The sequence below is a fragment of the Mobula birostris genome, chromosome 22 (assembly GCF_030028105.1).
Source record: "Mobula birostris isolate sMobBir1 chromosome 22, sMobBir1.hap1, whole genome shotgun sequence".
NCBI classification, from domain to species: Eukaryota; Metazoa; Chordata; class Chondrichthyes; order Myliobatiformes; family Myliobatidae; genus Mobula; species Mobula birostris.
This window is the reverse complement of record NC_092391.1, coordinates 2,511,908-2,528,884: the sequence shown is the minus strand read 5'-3', so window position 1 is coordinate 2,528,884 and position 16,977 is coordinate 2,511,908. Positions and strand designations below refer to the sequence as shown.

Here is a 16,977-nt window from a genome sequence, read left to right as displayed (position 1 = left end):
AGAGAAAACAACCAGTGTGCAAAAGACAACAGACTGTGCAAATACAAAAAGGAAAAAAAAAATAAATAAATAAACAATAGAGTCCTTGAAAATGAGTCCATACTTTGTGAGCACCACACACAAAATACTGGAGGAACTCAGTAGGCCAGGCAACATCTGTGGAAAAAAATACAGTGGATGTTTTGGGCCATGACCCCAGTGCATTAGACGTTGCCCGGCCTGCTGAGTTTCTCCAGTGTTCTCTGTGCGTTGCTTGGATTTCCAGCATCTGCACATTTTCTCGTGTTTGTCTATACTTTGTGAAATCAGTTCATTGCTGGGGTGAGTGAAGTTATCCTCTCTAGTTCAGAAGCCTGCTGGCCGAGGGTTATAACTGTTCCTGAATCTGATGGCGTGGGACCTGAGGCTCCTGTATTTCCTGCCCTATTGTAGTAGTGAGAAGACAACATGGCCTGGACGGTAGGGGCCCGCGATAATGGATGCTGTTTTGCTACAACAGCAGGAAAGGTTCCTCACACATTCCTCATCACTGACGCTCATGGAAAAAACTTCGGATCTAAAGTTCTCTCCTATGAATTTTTTATGTAACGGGAGGCATGGGAGACTGCAGATGCTGGAATCTGGAGCAACAATCTGCGGGGGTTTTGATACAAGACATCAGCAATTCCTTTCCTCCCACAGAAGCTGCTTGATCTACCACATTCTTCCAGTGGATCATTGCTGTATCTAACTACCTGTACACTGAATTCTTCCAGTGGATCACTGCTGTATCTAACTACCTGTACACTGAATTCTTCCAGTGGATCATTGCTGTATCTAACTACCTGTACACTGAATTCTTCCAGTGGATCATTGCTGTATCTAACTACCTGTACACTGAATTCTTCCAGTGGATCATTGCTGTATCTAACTACCTGTACACTGAATTCTTCCAGTGGATCACTGCTGTATCTAACTACCTGTACACTGAATTCTTCCAGTGGATCATTGCTGTATCTAACTACCTGTACACTGAATTCTTCCAGTGGATCATTGCTGTATCTAACTACCTGTACACTGAATTCTTCCAGTGGATCATTGCTGTATCTAACTACCTGTACACTGAATGCTGCGCACAGGGCACAGTTACATGTAGGGTTTCCTGTCTCGTTTCTGGAACATACACTCAGTGACCACTTCATTTCGTACCTCCTGAGTCTAACAAAGTGGCCACTGGGTGTATGTTCATGGTCTTCTGCTGTAGCCTATCCACTTCAAGGTTTGACATGCTGTGTGTTCAGGGACGCTCTTCAGCACACCACTGTTGTAACGTGTGGTTATTTGAGTTACTGTCGCCTTCCTGTCAGCTTGAACCAGTCTGGCCATTCTCCTCTGATCTCTCTCATTAACAAGGCACTCTTGCCCACAAAACTGTACTCACTGGATGTTTTTTGCTTTTCATACCTTCTCCATAAACTCCAGATACTGTTGTGCATGTAAATCCCAGGAGATCAGTACTTACATGTGTCATGAAATTTGTTTTTTTTTAGTGGCAGAGTACAGTGCAATACATAAAATTGCTACGGTACTGTGCAAAGGACTGGGGTACATATAAATAGCTAAGGTGTCTAAGAGTATTGCACAGTGCTATACGTTGACAGAAATCCAAACTTTCTAGTGAGATCTGAAATGTGGCCTCTCTGACAAATGAATTATTTGAAAGGCATATGAAAATTTTCCAGCCCACTGTGCCAACAGCACTACTAGAAACAATGATATCATTGATCTCATTTCAAAAGTAGTACAGTGCTCAGTCAGACGCTGTGCAAGTTTCTGAGACCTACAAGTTTCTTCCCTCTTTTCTATGGAACTGTTCGTGTGTTTCTATTTGACCGTAATTATCCTCGTCATAAACAGACTATTCCAATGCATTGGAAAATGGAAAAGAAACCATTGTTTGCAAGACAGTTAATTTCTTTGAGACAAAATATAATTTTACCTACCTTGAGGGGCTGACTTTTACCATCAAGGAAAAGAACATTTTCTGAAAGGATAAGTATTCGTGAAGGGCTGCACAAATCCAATGGCTGCCAAAAGAAAAGGACAAAGTTGGAAAACTTTGAAAGCTTCAACTTAAACCTGTCGCAGTACTATGAGTCATCACTTACTAATGAGTCAGCAAAAGGAATTTCCATGGCCGTTTCTTAACCAATTAATTCTATCACTTTAGAAATACAGTTTCTAGACAATAATCCACACAACACCCAGGTGCACCGGTAAATTTTCAAAGAAAATGTTCTGGTGGCTTTCACAGCTACTGCAGCTCAGACAGAAACCGAGAAAGAATAGAAACCATTTCCTCTGTCCACACTTGCTACAAGGTCTCGGCACATCGCGAAGAGGAGGATGTTGAAGTGCTGCTGCCCACTGTGGCCAGAGCAGCTAACCTCAGGGTGCGTGGGCGGACTTCCCAAATAAGAGCTCTGTGCTCTCACACTGCTTTTAACAAAAAGGACAGATATCCTGTGCATATACGCTTCTTTCTTTAACTTACATTCATATTTTTTGAGGTCACTTAAGAAACGGGAGTGAAGATTGCAAATTGTTACTTTTATGGAACAGGAGGTATGAGGAGCAATTCTTCATATTCTGTCTGGGTAGCCTCCAACCTGACCGCATGAATATTAGTTTCGCCAACTTCCTGTAGTTTCGCCGCCCTCCTACTTCTCTTTTTTCTATTCCTCATTCTGACTCCACTCCTAACCCTTCTCTTCTCCTCACCTGTCCCTCACCTCCCTCTTGTTGCCCTCCCCCTCCTTCCCTTTTTCCTCTCCTATCGGATTCCTTCTCCAACCCTTTACCTCTTTTGCCTGCCACCTCCCAGCTTCTTACTTCATTCTCCTCCTCCTCCACCTACCCACCTATCCCATCACCAGGTCTCTCCTTTCACCTGCCAGCTTGTCCTCCTTCCCCTCCGCCCACCCGATTCTGGCTCCTGCCCCTGCCTTTCCCGTCCTGATGAAGGGTCTCAGCCAAAACATTGACGGTTTATTCCTCTGCCTGACCTGATGAGCTTCTCCAGCACTTTGCATCTCTAGTGTTTACCACAGTTTCCATATTGTGTATTACAAAAAGAGCCAAACATTTCAAATGGTTTTACTTCAGGCAGTATTACCTGCACAAAGAGAGGGAATACTAGGATTTTTGGAGCAAGAGGCAGGCAGGGCCCGTAGCTGGCACGAGGGGTGTGTGATCTCACAACGGTGCAGTTCCTGTAGTCCCCGTAGCTCCTCATTGCTTGCACTGTTGCTTTGAAGATGTCTGCTGAAGACCCAATGAGGGACTGCTTCTGCTCTGGGGCACTTTGTACTCTGCCATGGTTTACATTTGCTGTTCGGGAGAGCATTGCCGTTACATCCACAATGATAACATTTGATTTTCCACCCAGAGCTACAATTGTAACAGGACATCATGGTTGATGTCAGTTTTCAAATGGGTATCGTGCCCTACATTTATAATAAAAAAACTACATATTTTACACTAATATTTACTTATTATTTATTAATTACCATATTATTTGTTGACATATTTACTTTGTTACTTTCTGTGTTGTGTGTGTGAGTTATATGTACAGTGTCGTGCACCTTGACCAGGAGGATGTCGTTTCGTTTGGCGGTGTACCCGTGCACAGTTGAATGACAATAAACTGAACTTGGACTTGAAATTGAAACTTATTATCAAAATATGTATAAGTCACCATATACTACCTTGAGGTTCATTTTCTTGCAGGCATTTAGAGGAAAATAAAGAAATGCAATAGAATTTATGAAAAACGATACACAAACAAAGACTGACAACTGTTTATGAAAGAAGACAAATTGTGGAAATAAAAAGAACAGATAATACTGAGAGTGTCAGTTGTTGTATCCTTAAAAGTGAGTCCAGAGTCAGGTGGAATGGGTTCAGAGTCAGGTGCTAAGGAATTACCATGCTGCCTGTCAGACTAGGCCCAGCATTGCTGTGGTAATCCCCAGAGAGTGGGGTGTAGAAAACTCCCTGAGTGGTTTCCTGTTCTATATACGTTGGTAATAAATGGCAAAATATGATAATACTGTGGTTAAAAGCATATGAAAATTATGTAATTGAAATAGCGTTAATGTGATCAGATATTTTTGCTTTATAACACATAACACAGAGGAACAGAATTAGGCCATTCGGCCCATTGAGTCTACTCCACCATTCCAACATGGCTGATTTATTATCCCTCTTAACCCCATTCTCTTGCCTTCTCCCCATAACCTTTCACACCCTGACGAATCAAGAACCTCCGCTTTAAATATACCCAATGACTTGGCTTCCATAGCCATCTTTTGCAATGGATCCCATAAATTCACCACCCTCTGGCTAAAGAAATTCCTCCTCATCTCTGTTCTCAATGGACATCCCTCTTTTCTGAGGTTGCGCCCTCTGGTCCTAGACTCCCCAACTACAAGAAACACCCTATTCAAATCCACTCTATCTAGTCCTTTCAATATTTGATAGATTTCAATGAGATTCACCCCCATGCTTCTAAACTCCAGTGAGTAGAGGCCCAGAGCCATCAAACACTCCTCACTCATTAATCCTTTCAGTCTTGAGGTCATTCTCTTGTCTCTCCTTCTGTGTTATGTTCCATGCATGTGTACGTTGTGAGAGACTGTAACCCCCACCAAAGATTGCCAAATCTTCCTAACAAAACGTTTAAATGCCCTGGAAGGAAAATGCCTCCTGCCCTTAGAGATGGCTTTTAATCTACATATGGGAGGAGCTTAAGGTCTGATCTCCACAATAGATCAGCAAACTAACAACTTCAAGGAAGGAAATGCTAAAAGAGAGCTATTTTTTTTTCAAACTACTTCTGCATTTGTTAGTGAAAAAAGTTACTCAGATTGGACTGCAAGGCCCTACAGGAGATAGTAAAGAACAGGTGAGAGGAGCAGGGTCTCCCTCTTCCCATTTGTGATATCTACCAGGAGCATTGGTGACCGTCCCTACCACCCATCCCATAATCTCTTCATCATCAGGAAGCAGGCACAGGAGCATCAGGACTAGGACTGGATAACAGCTTCTCCCCTCAGGCTCTCAAATTGCCTCCACCCAGATCTTGTCTCTAGGACAAAGAGCTGTCTATTGTTTACAGTTTCCTTTCACACATGCATTTTTGAATTATATTTTATTAAGTTATTTATGGTAATATTTTGTTTTATGTGCTGTGTGTGATATACACAGGAGGAACATTGGTTTGCTTGGTTGTATAATTGTACAGTCAGATGACAATAAAGTTCAACTTGAGCTAGAAGTTGAAATTAGCTTGAGGAGACGCCCGGCTGTTTTTTTTGTCAAAATGAATTTTATGAGCAGCAGTGAGGCTCTGATAGTGAGAGCTCCTGTCAGCCTAAAGTTCAAAAAGCTGAAAGTAAATTTATTATTAAAGTACATACAGTATACCGTACATCACCAAATACAATCCCGAGGTTCATTCTTCACAGGCATTCACAGTAAATACCAAGAAATACAAGACCACACCCAACAAGATGGACAAACAATCAGTTTGCAAAAAAAAACAGAACATGCAAATACAAAAAAGGTTGTTGTAATGTATGGATCTATTTCTTTTACAGCAATAGTTCCGCCCCCCCAGCACCATGCATTGATCTGTTGTCTGCACATGCAGAGTGTTCTCTCTGTCTCTCACACTCTCACTCACTCACTCACTCACTCACTCACTGCAATGAGAATACATCAAGTCAAGTCAAGTCCATTTCAACCACAAACTGCTGGTACAGTACACAGTAAAAACAAAACATGTTCCTCCAGGACCATGGTGCTGCAGGAAACAACACAAAACTACACTAGACTACAGACCTACACAGGACTACATAAAGTGCACAAAACAGTGCAGGGAAGTACAATAATTAATAAATAAATAAATAAATAAATAAAAACAAGACAATAGGCTCAGTAGAAGACAATTACAATATAATAATAAACGATGTAGATGTCAGTCTAGACTCTGAGTATTGAGGAGTCTGATGGCTTGGGAGAAGAAACTGTTACATAGCCTGGTCGTGAGAGCCCGAATGCTTTGGTGCCTTTTTCCAGATGGCAGGAGGGAGAAGAGTTTATATGAGGGGTGTGTGAGGTCGTTCATAATGCTGTTTGCTTTACGGATGCAGTGTGTGGTGTAAATGTCTGTAATGGTGGGAAGAGAGACCCCGATGATCTTCTCAGCTGACCTCACTATCCGCTGCAGGGTCTTGCGATCGGAGATGATGCAATTTCCAAACCAGGCCGTGATGCAGCTGCTCAGGATGCTCTCAATACAACCTCTGTAGAATGTGGTGAGGATGCGGGGGGGGGGGGGGGGAGGAGATGAACTTTTCTCAGCCTTCGCAGAAAGTAGAGACGCTGCTGGGCTTTCTTTGCTGTGGAGCTGGTGTTGAGGGACCAGGTGAGATTCTCCGCCAGGTGGACACCAAGAAACTTGGTGTTCTTAACGATCTCTACGGAGGAGTTGTCGATGTTCAGTGGAGAGTGGTCGCTCCGTGTCCTCCTGAAGTCAACAACCATCTCTTTTGTTTTGTTCACATTCAGAGACAGGTTGTTGGCTCTGCACCAGTCCGTTAGCCGCTGAACCTCCTCTCTGTATGCTGACTCATCATTCTTGCTGATGAGACCCACCACAGTTGTGTCATTGGCGAACTTGATGATGTGGTTCGATCTGTGTGTTGCAGCACAGTCGTGGGTCAGCAGAGTGAAAAGCAGTGGACTGAGCACACAGCCCTGGGGGGCCCCCGTGCTCAGTATGATGGTGTTGGAGATGCTGCTTCCAATCCGGACTGACTGAGGTCTCCCGGTCAGGAAGTCTAGGATCCAGTTGCAGAGGGGGGTGCTCAGGCCCAGTGAGCTCAGCTTTCCAATCAGTTTCTGAGGAATGATTGTGTTGAATGCTGAACTGAAGTCTGTGAACAGCTTTCGAATGAACTTGTCTTTTTTGTCCAGGTGGGTTAGGGCCAGGTGGAGGGTGATGGCAATGGCGTCGTCTGTTGAGCGGTTGGGACGATACGTGAACTACAGGGGGTCCAGTGAGGGGGGCAGCAGGGTCTTGATGTGCCTCATGACGAGCCTCTCGAAACACTTCATGATGATGGATGTGAGTGTGACGGGATGGTAGTCATTGAGGCAGGACACTGAAGACTTCTTTGGCACGGCAACATTGCTGGCGGCTTTGAAGCACTTTGGAATGACGGCGCTGCTCAGGGAGATGTTGAAGATGTCAGTGAGAATATCTGCTGGCTGGTCTGCACATCCTTTAAGCACTCTGCCAGGAATATTGTCTGGTCCAACAGCCTTCCCTGGGTTGACCCCGCACAGGGTTCTCCTCACATCGGCCACAATAAGACACAGCACCTGGTCATTTGGAGGAGGGGTGGTCTTCCTCGCCGCCACGTCATTTTCCACCTCGAAATGAGCGTAGAAGTTGTTCAATGCATCTGGGAGGGAGGCATCACCAGCACAGGTAGGTGATGTTGTCTTGTAGTTGGTGATGTCCTGAATGCCCTTCCACATGTACTGCGTCTCACCGCTGTCCTGCAAGTGGCTGTGGATTCGCTGGGCGTGTGCACGCTTTGCCTCTCTGTTGGCCCGGGACAGTTTGGCCCTCGCTGTTGTTCGGGCTGCCTTGTTGCCTGCTCTGAAGGTGGAGTCACAGGTCCTCAGCAGCGCACGCACCTCCACGGTCATCCATGGCTTCTGGTTAGAGCGTGTAGAGATGGTCTTGGCCGCAGTGATGTCATCGATGCACTTGCTGATGTAGCTAGTCACTGATGCCGTGTACTCCTCTAAGTTGGTAGAGTCACCATCGGTTGCAGCCTCCCTGAACATGTGCCAGTCGGTGTGCTCAAAGCAGTCTTGAAGAGCAGAGATGGCTCCTGCTGGCCAGGTTTTCACCTGCTTCTGAACTGGTCTGGAGCGCCTGACGAGCGGTCTGTACGCTGGGATTAGCATAACAGAGATGTGGTCTGAGTAACCGAGGTGGGGGCGGGGCCCTGCCCGGTACGCATTGGGGATATTTGTTAAAGCCTTCTCCTCTGTGTGTGTGCTTTTATTTAATTTATATGTGCACAGACACAACAACAATAACAATAATAAATAAATATATAGGATAGATAGATAGATACTTACATAAATAAGCAATAAATATTGAGAACATGAGATGAAGAGTACTTGCAAGTGAGTTGATAGATTGTGGGACAGTGAAGTTGAGTGAAGTTATCCCCCCTGGTTCAGGAACCTGATGGTTGATGGTTCCTGAACCCGGTGGTGTGAGTCCTGAAACTCCTGTACCTTCTTGCTGATGGGAAGAGAGCCTGGCCTGTGTGGTGACGGTCCCTGACGATGGATGCTGCTTTTCTGTGACAGCAATCCATGTAGATGTGCTCAGTGGTGGGGAGGGCTTTACCCGTGATGGGCTGGGCCGTATTCACTACTTTTTGTAATATTTTCCATTCAAGGGCATTAGTGTTTCCATACCAGGCTGTGATGCAGCCAGTCAATATACTGTCCATTACATAGTTATGAAGGCTCAAACACTGATAAGGTCAGCAATAAAAGAGAATGAGAGTTGTTCTGATTACAAAGGTTCCTTCTGCTATGGAAAAGGGCTACTTTGCATTACTCTGCTAAATATTGATTATGTTTCAGGGAATATTTAAATAAAAAAGTATTGGATCCTGATGCTTTTGAGATCCAAAGGTTCTTTGGAAGTTAAGAGTGGGGTATAATACTTGTTTACCATCATTTTATTAAGTATCACAAAGCAATGAGGGACGGTGAAAGAGAAAGAGAGGTGAGAGAGAACAAAGGTGGTCTGGTCTTCTAATTCCAGCGTAAATCCCACATGAGCCACAGTTGAGTACCGTGCAACTGCCAGTGAAAACAGAATGCTGCCAGAAAAATCCAGAGGCTGTCATAACCACTGAACAATCACTCACGTGTAAATAAAAACACTAACAAGCAGAGGAATGTTAAACTACAATAAAAATAACAAATCTACGGCCCAATCCAACAAAAAGCTCTTCCCAAGAGGGAAAGGAAATGGGAATATGGCAGGAAAGGAGGCATGGTAACACGTCAGTCACGGTGTCACGTCAGTCACGGTGCCACGTCAGTCACGGTGTCACGTCAGTCACAGTGCCACGTCAGTCACGGTGCCACGTCAGTCACGGTGTCACGTCAGTCACGGTGCCACGTCAGTCACGGTGCCACGTCAGTCACGGTGTCACGTCAGTCACGGTGCCACGTCAGTCACGGTGTCACGTCAGTCACGGTGCCACGTCAGTCACGGTGTCACGTCAGTCACGGTGCCACGTCAGTCACGGTGTCACGTCAGTCACGGTGCCACGTCAGTCACGGTGCCACGTCAGTCACAGTGGCACATCATAAACACAAAATACTCTGCAGATGCTGAGGTCAAAGCAACACTCACAACACGCTGGAGGAACTCAGCAGGTCGGGCAGCATCCGTGGAAACGATCAGTCAACGTTTCGGGCCGGAACCCTTCGTCAGGACTGTAGGGGGAAGGGGCAGAGGCCCTATAAAGAAGGTGGGGGGAGGGTGGGAAGGAGAAGGCTGGTAGGTTCCAGGTGAAAAACCAGTAAGGGGAAAGATAAAGGGGTGTGGGAGGGGAAGCAGGGAGGTGATAGGCAGGAAAGGTGAAGAAGGAATAGGGGAAAACACAATGGGTAGCAGAAGGAGGCAGGACCATGAGGGAGGTGATAGGCAGCTGGGGGAGGGGGTAGAGTGAAATAGGGATAGGGGAAGGGAGGGGGAGGGAATTACCGGAAGTTGGAGAATTCTATGTTCATACCAAGGGGCTGGAGACTACCTAGACGGTTTATGAGGTGTTGCTCCTCCAGCCTGAGTTTAGCCTCATCATAGTAGTAGAGGAGGCCATGTATGGACATATCTGAATGGGAGTGGGAAGCAGAGTTGAAGTGGGTGGCTACTGGGAGATCTTGTCTGTTGTGGCGGACGGAGCGGAGGTGCTCGACGAAGCGGTCCCCCAATCTGTGTCAGATTTCACCGATGTAGAGGAGGCTGTACCGGGAGCATTGGATGCAATAGATGACCACAGCAGACTCACAAGTGAAGTGTTGCCTCACCTGGAAGGACTGTTTGGGGCCCTGAATGGTAGCAAGAGAGGAGGTGCAGAGACAGGTGTAGCCCTTACACTTACAGGGATAAGTGCCGGGTGGGAGATCCGTGGGGATGGACATGTGGATAAGGGAGTCGCGGAGGGACCGATCCCTGTGGAAAGCGGAGAGGGGTGGAGATGTGCTTAGTGGTGGGGTCCTGTTGAAGGTGGCGGAAGTTGTGGAGGATAATGTGCTGGATCCAGAGGCTGGTGGGGTGGTAGGTGAGGACAAGGGAAACTCTGTCCCTGTTGTGGCTGTGGGAGGATGGGATGACGGCCAAAGTGTGGGAAATGGAGGAGATGTGGGTGAGGGCATCATTGATGAGGGCAGAAGGGAAAACACGATCCTCTCCACCCCTCTCAGCTTTCCGCAGGGATTGGTTCCTCCGCGACTCCCTGGTAATTGTCCTGTTTCTTGTGTACCGGACATACCTTGTGTATTTCCCACATTGCTGGGCAGATGCTGGTGTTGTAGCTGTACAGGAACAGTTTGGCTAGTGGTGTGGCAAGTTCTGGAGCACAAGTCTTCGGGACTATTGCCGGCATTTTGTCTGGGCCCATAGCCTTCGCAGTATCCACTGCTTTCAGCTGTTTCTTGATATAACGGGAGTGAATCAGATTGGCTGCACACTGACACCTGGGAAGCTGGGGACTTCTGGAGGAGACCAAGCTGGATCATCTACTCGGCACCTCTGACTGAAGATTGTTGCAAGTGCCTCAGCTTTATCGTTTGCACGGGGGTGCTGGGCTCCTCTGTCATTGAGGGTGGGGATATTTGTGGAGCCTCCTCCTCCAGTGAGTAGTCTGATTGCCCAGCACCACTCACAACTGGATGTGGCAGGGCTGCAGAGCTTAGATCTGGTCCGTTGGTTGTGGAACCACTTAACTCTGTCCATTACTTGCTGCTTATGGCATTTGGCAAGCACGTCGTCCTGTATCGTGGCTTCACCAGGGTGACGCCTCATGTTGAGGTATGCCTAGTGTTGTTCTCGGCATACCCTCCTGCACCCTTCTTTCAACAAGGGTTGATCCCCTGGCCTGGTGGTAATGTTAGAGTGGGGGATATGCCGGGCCATGAGCTTGCAGGTTGGAGTTGAATACAATTCTGCTGCTGCTGATGGCCCACAGCGCCTCATGGATGCCCAGTCTCAGACTGCTAGATCCGTTCAAAGACTGTCCTATTTAGCACAGTGCTAGTGCCACACAACACGGCGGACGGTTTCTTCAATGTGGAGACGGGATTTAGTCTCCACAAATACTGGGCGGTGGTCACTTCTACCAATGCTGTCACGGACAGATGTTTCCGCGGCGGGCAGGTTGGTGAGAATAAGGTCAAGTGTGTCTTACCCTCTTGCTGGTGCCCTCACTGCCTGCTGTAGTCCCAGTCTAGTAGCTCTGTCCAGTAGGACCCGACCAGCTGGGTCTGTGGTGGTACTACCGAGCCAGTCTTGGTGATGGACATTGAAGTCCCCCACCCAGAGTACATTCTGTACCCTTGTTGCCCTCAATGCCTCCACATGGAGAAGTACTGATTGATCAGCTGAGGGTGGACGGCACGTGGTAATCAGCAGGAGGTTTCCTTGCCCGTGTTTAACCTGGTGCCCCGAGACTTCATGGGGGCCAGAGTCGATGTTGACAGTTGCCCCTTAAGTCACAGCAGAATAAATAACTGCTTTTTCATACAAATAGTTCTTATTATAACCTGTAGTACATTTTATGCACTGCCACAAAACAACAAATTTCACGACATATGTCAGTGATATTAAACCCGACTCTAATTCAATAATGAGTCTGTGCTGTCAATCATGGGTGACTTTTTTTCTCAACCCCGCTCTTGCCCTAGCTCCCTGTAGCCCTTTATCCCTCACCAATCAAGAACTTGTCAATCTCTGCCTTAAATATGCCAAATGACCTTCACAACCGTCAGATTCACCAGCTTCTAGCTGAAGAAATTCTTCTCAGAAAGGACGTCCCTTTATTCTGTGGTCTCACAAGTACTGCACAAGGGATTTAAATCTTATATAAATTTAACCTGGCGCAGTCGGTGCAGAAACTGTCAAAAACCTGAGCCCAGTTTGCGAATACAGGTGTCTCTGACCTGAGATTGTACTTCCCCTTACTGACTCCAGGTGGCAGCACAAGCACCAAGTCCAGAGAAATCAGAATCAGGTTCAAATCACTGGCATATAGAAACATAGAAAACCTACAGCACAATACAGGCCCTTCGGCCCACAAAGTTGTGCCGACCTTAGAAATTACTAGGCTTACCTATAGCCCTCTATTTTTCTAAGCTCAATGTATCTATCCAAAAGTCTCCTAAAAGACCCTGTCGTATCCGCCTCCACCACCGTTGCCAGCAGCCCATTCCATGCACTCACCACTCTCTGAGTAAAAAACTTACCCCTGACATCTCCTCTGCACCTACTCCCCAGCACCTTAAACCTGTGTCCTCTTGTGGCAACCATTCCAGCCCTGGGAAAAAGCCTCTGACTATCCACACGATCAATGCCTCTCATCATCTTATACACCTCTATCATGTCACCTCTCATCCTCCGTCGCTCCAAGGAGAAAAGGTCGAGTTCATTCAACCTATTCTCATAAGGCATGCTCCCCAATCCAGGCAACATCCTTGTAAATCTTCTCTGCATCTTTTCTATGGTTCCCACATCCTTCCTTTAGTGAGGTGACCAGAACTGAGCACAGTACTCCAAGTGGGCTCTGACCAGGGTCCTATATAGCTGCAACATTACCTCTCGGCTCCTAAATTCAATTCCACGATTCATGAAGGCCAATGTACCGTATGCCTTCTTAACCACAGAGTCAACCTGCGCAGCAGCTTTGAGTGTCCTATGGACTCAGACCCCAAGATCCCTCTGATCCTCCACACTGCCAAGAGTCTGACTATTAATGCTACATTCTGCCATTATATTTGACCTGCCAAAATGAACCACTTCACACTTACCTGGGTTGAACTCCATCTGCCACTTCTCAGCCCAGGTTTGCATCCTATTAACGTCCCACTGTAACCTCTGACAGCCTTCCACACTATCCACAACACCTCCAACCTTTGTGTCATCAGCAAACTTACTAACCCATCCCTCCACTTCCTCATCCAGGTCATTTAATAAAATCACGAAGAGTAAGGGTCCCAGAACAGAACCCCGAGGCACACCACTGGTCACTGACCTCCATGCAGAATATGACCTGTCTACAGCCACTCTTTGCCTTCTGTGGGCAAGCCAGTTCTGGATCCACAAAGCAATATCCCCTTGGATCCCATGTTTCCTTACTTTCTCAATAAGCCTTGCATGGGGTACCTTATCAAATGCCTTGCTGAAATCCATATACACCACATCTACTGCTCTTCCTTCATCAATGTGTTTAGTCACATCCTCAAAAAATTCAATCAGGCTCGTAAGGCATGACCTGCCCTTGACAAAGCCATGCTGACTATTCCTAATCATATTATACCTCTCCAAATGTTCATAAATCCTTCATCTCAGGATCTTCTCCATCAACTTACCAACCACTGAGGTAAGACTCACTGGTCTATAATTTCCTGGGCTATCTCTACTTTCTTTCTTGAATAAAGGAACAACATCCACAACCCTCCAATCCTCCGGAACCTCTCCCGTCCCCATTGCTGATACAAAGATCATCGCTAGAGGCCAGGAATCTCCTCCCTCACCTCCCACAGTAGCCTGGGGTACATCTCATTCGGTCCTGGCGACTTATCCAACTTGATGCTTTCCAAAAGCTCCAGCACATCCTCTTTCTTAATATCTACATACTCAAGCTTTTCAGTCAACTGCAAGTTATCCCTACAATCACCAAGATCCTTTTCCACAGTGAATACTGAAGTAAAGTATTCATTAAGTACCTCTGCTATTTCTTCCGATTCCATACACACTTTCCCACTGTCACACTTGATAGGTTCTATTCTTTCACGTCTTATCCTCCTGCTGTTCACATACTTGTAGAATGCCTTGGGGCCTTTTTTAATCCTGTCCGCCAAGGCCTTCTCATGACCCCTTCTAGCTCTCCTACTTTTGTTCTTAAGCTCCTTCCTATTAGCCTTATAATCTTCTAGATCTCTAACATTAACTAGCTCTCTGAACCTTATGTAAGCTTTTCTTTTCTTCTTGACTAGATTTATTATAGCCTTTGTACACCACGGTTCCTGTACCCTACCATAACTTCCCTGTCTCATTGGAACGTACCTATGCAGAACTCCACACAATTATCCCCTGAACATTTGCCACATTTCTTCCGTACTTTTCCCTGAGAACATCTGTTTCCAATTTGAGCTTCCAATTTCCTGCCTGATAGCCTCATAATTCCCCTTACTCCAATTAAACACTTTTCTAACTGGTCTGTTCCTATCTCTCTCCAATGCTATTGTGAAGGAGATAGAATTATGATCACTATCTCCAAAATGCTCTCCCACTGAGAGATCTGACACCTGACCAGGTTCATTTCCCAATAACAAATCAAGTACAGTCTCTCCTCTTGTTTGCTCATCTACATATTGTGTTAAGAAACCTCCCTGAACACACCTAACAAACTGTACCCCATCTAAAACCTTGCTCTAGGGAGATGCCAATCGATATTTGGGAAATTAAAATCTCCCATCATGGCAACTCTGTTATTATTACACCTTTCCAGGATTTCTTTCCCTATCTGCTCCTTGATAACTCTGTTACTATTGGGCAGCCTATAAAAAATACCCAGTAGAGTTATTGACCCCTTCGTGTTCCTAACCTCCACCCACAGAGACTCAGTAGACAATCCCTCCATGGCGTCCACCTTTTCTGCAGCCGTGACACTATCTCTGATCAACAGCGCCACGCCCCCACCTCTTTTGCCTCCCTCCCTGTCCTTTCTGAAACATCTAAAACCCGGCACTTGAAATAACCATTGCTGTCCCTGAGCCATCCAAGTCTCTGTAATGGCCACCAAATCATATCTCTAAGTACTGATTCACGCTCTAAGCTCATCCGCTTTGTTCATAACACTCCTTGCGTTAAAATAGACATAACTCAAACCTTCGGTTTGAGCGTGTCCCTTCTCATTCACCTGCCTATGTTCCCTCTCGTACGGTCTCCAAGCTTTCTCTATTTGTGAGCCAACTGCCTCTTCGCCAGTCTCTTCAGTTCGGTTCCCAACCCCCAACAATTCTAGTTTAAACTCTCCCCAGTAGCCTTAGCAAACTTCCCCGCCAGGATATTGGTCCCCCTGGGATTCAAGTGCAACCTGTCCTTTTTGTACAGGTCACACCTGCCACAAAAGAGGTCCCAATGATCCAGAAATCTGAATCTCTGCTCCCTGCTGCCAATCCCTCAGCCACGCATTTATCCTCCACCTCATTCTATTCCTATACTCACTGTCGCGTGACACAGGCAGTAATCCAGAGATTACTACCTTTGTGCTCCTGCTTCTCAACTTCCTTCCTTAACTCCCTGTAGTGATTTTTCAGGACTTCTTCCCTTTTCCTACCTATGTCATTGGTACCAATATGTACCACGACCTCTCTGTTCTCCCTCCCACTGCAGGGTGTGCTGTGAAATCTGTTGTTTTGCGGCAGCAGTACATTGCAATACATAATAATAAGAAAACTACAAATTACAATAAGAATATATAATTTATATAAAAAATTGAATAAATAGTGCAAAAAGAGAGCAAAAAATGTGAGGTGGTGTTCATGAGTTCAATGTCCATTCTGAAATCATGAGTTCAATGTCCATTCTGAGGGCAAGAAGCTGTTCCTGAAACATTAAGTGTGGGTCTTCAGGCTTCTGTTCCTCCTCCCGGATGGTAACAGTGAGAAGAGGTCAAGTCTTGGGTGATGGGGGTGGGGGGGTGTCCTTAATAATGGATACTGCCTTTTAGAGCAATCACCTTTTGAAGATGTGCTGGAGGCTGTGAAGGCCAGTGCCCATGATGGAGCTGGCTGAGCTTATGATTTCCTGCAGCTTTTTCCGATCCTGTGCAGTGGCCCCTCCACACCAGACAGTGATGCAACCGGTTAGAATTCTCTCCATGGTACATCTGTAGAAATTTGGTAAAATCTTTGGTGTCATACTAGATCTCCTCATGAAATATAGGTGCTGCTGTGTCTTCTTTGTAACATATTCATATGTTGGGCCCAGGGTAGATGCAGTCACATACATTTTGAGAATTCTATGGTTTACAAGAATTATTTGCCACTTTTGAACGTTTGTGACTAATTGTGCAGTCCATTGCTGGACCCATTAATTCACTATTTTGTAGCACTGCAAGGAGTAATGCTGAGGTTTTATGAGGGAGACATTGGTAACATAGTGAACATTCTGACTGGCTGCATCACCATCTGGTACGGAGGGGCCACTGCAGAGGATAGGAAAAAGCTGCAGAAAGCACCCCGTTCCATCATGGGCACCAGCTTCCTTAGTATTGAGGGTACCATCAGGAGGCCATGCCTCAGAAAGGTGGCATCTATCGTTAAGGACCCCATTACCCAGGACATGCCCTCTTCTCATTGTTACCATCAGGAATGAGTACAGAAGCCTGAAGATGCACACTCAATTTTTCAGAAACAGCATCTTCCCCTCAGCCATCAGATTTCTGAATGGCCAATGAAACTATGATCACACCTCAGTACTTTTGCTCCCTTTTGCACTACCTACATATATATATTTCATACTGTGATAGGATTTTTTATGTATTGCACAGTACTACCTCTGCAAAATAACGAATTTCACAATATACCCAGTGATAATGGACC

The 16,977-nt window shown here is 46.0% G+C and overlaps 1 protein-coding gene across 8 annotated transcripts in view; it reads right to left on the bottom strand.

The window, feature by feature from the left end:
- The window catches only part of rgs3a (regulator of G protein signaling 3a), a 385,868-nt gene that overhangs the window by 167,399 nt on the left and 201,492 nt on the right, over positions 1-16,977 (bottom strand). For 5 of the 8 annotated variants that reach the window (XM_072240592.1, XM_072240593.1, XM_072240594.1 and 2 more), the window contains 2 exons: positions 3,155-3,429; positions 1,983-2,066 (listed from right to left, as the gene is read on the bottom strand). In XM_072240592.1, the coding sequence (XP_072096693.1) occupies positions 1,983-2,066; positions 3,155-3,429 (359 nt within the window). Of the gene's footprint in view, positions 1-1,982; positions 2,067-2,147; positions 2,218-3,154; positions 3,430-16,977 lie in introns of those variants that run through there. The other 3 variants (XM_072240595.1, XM_072240598.1, XM_072240599.1) reach the window with 3 other exon arrangements.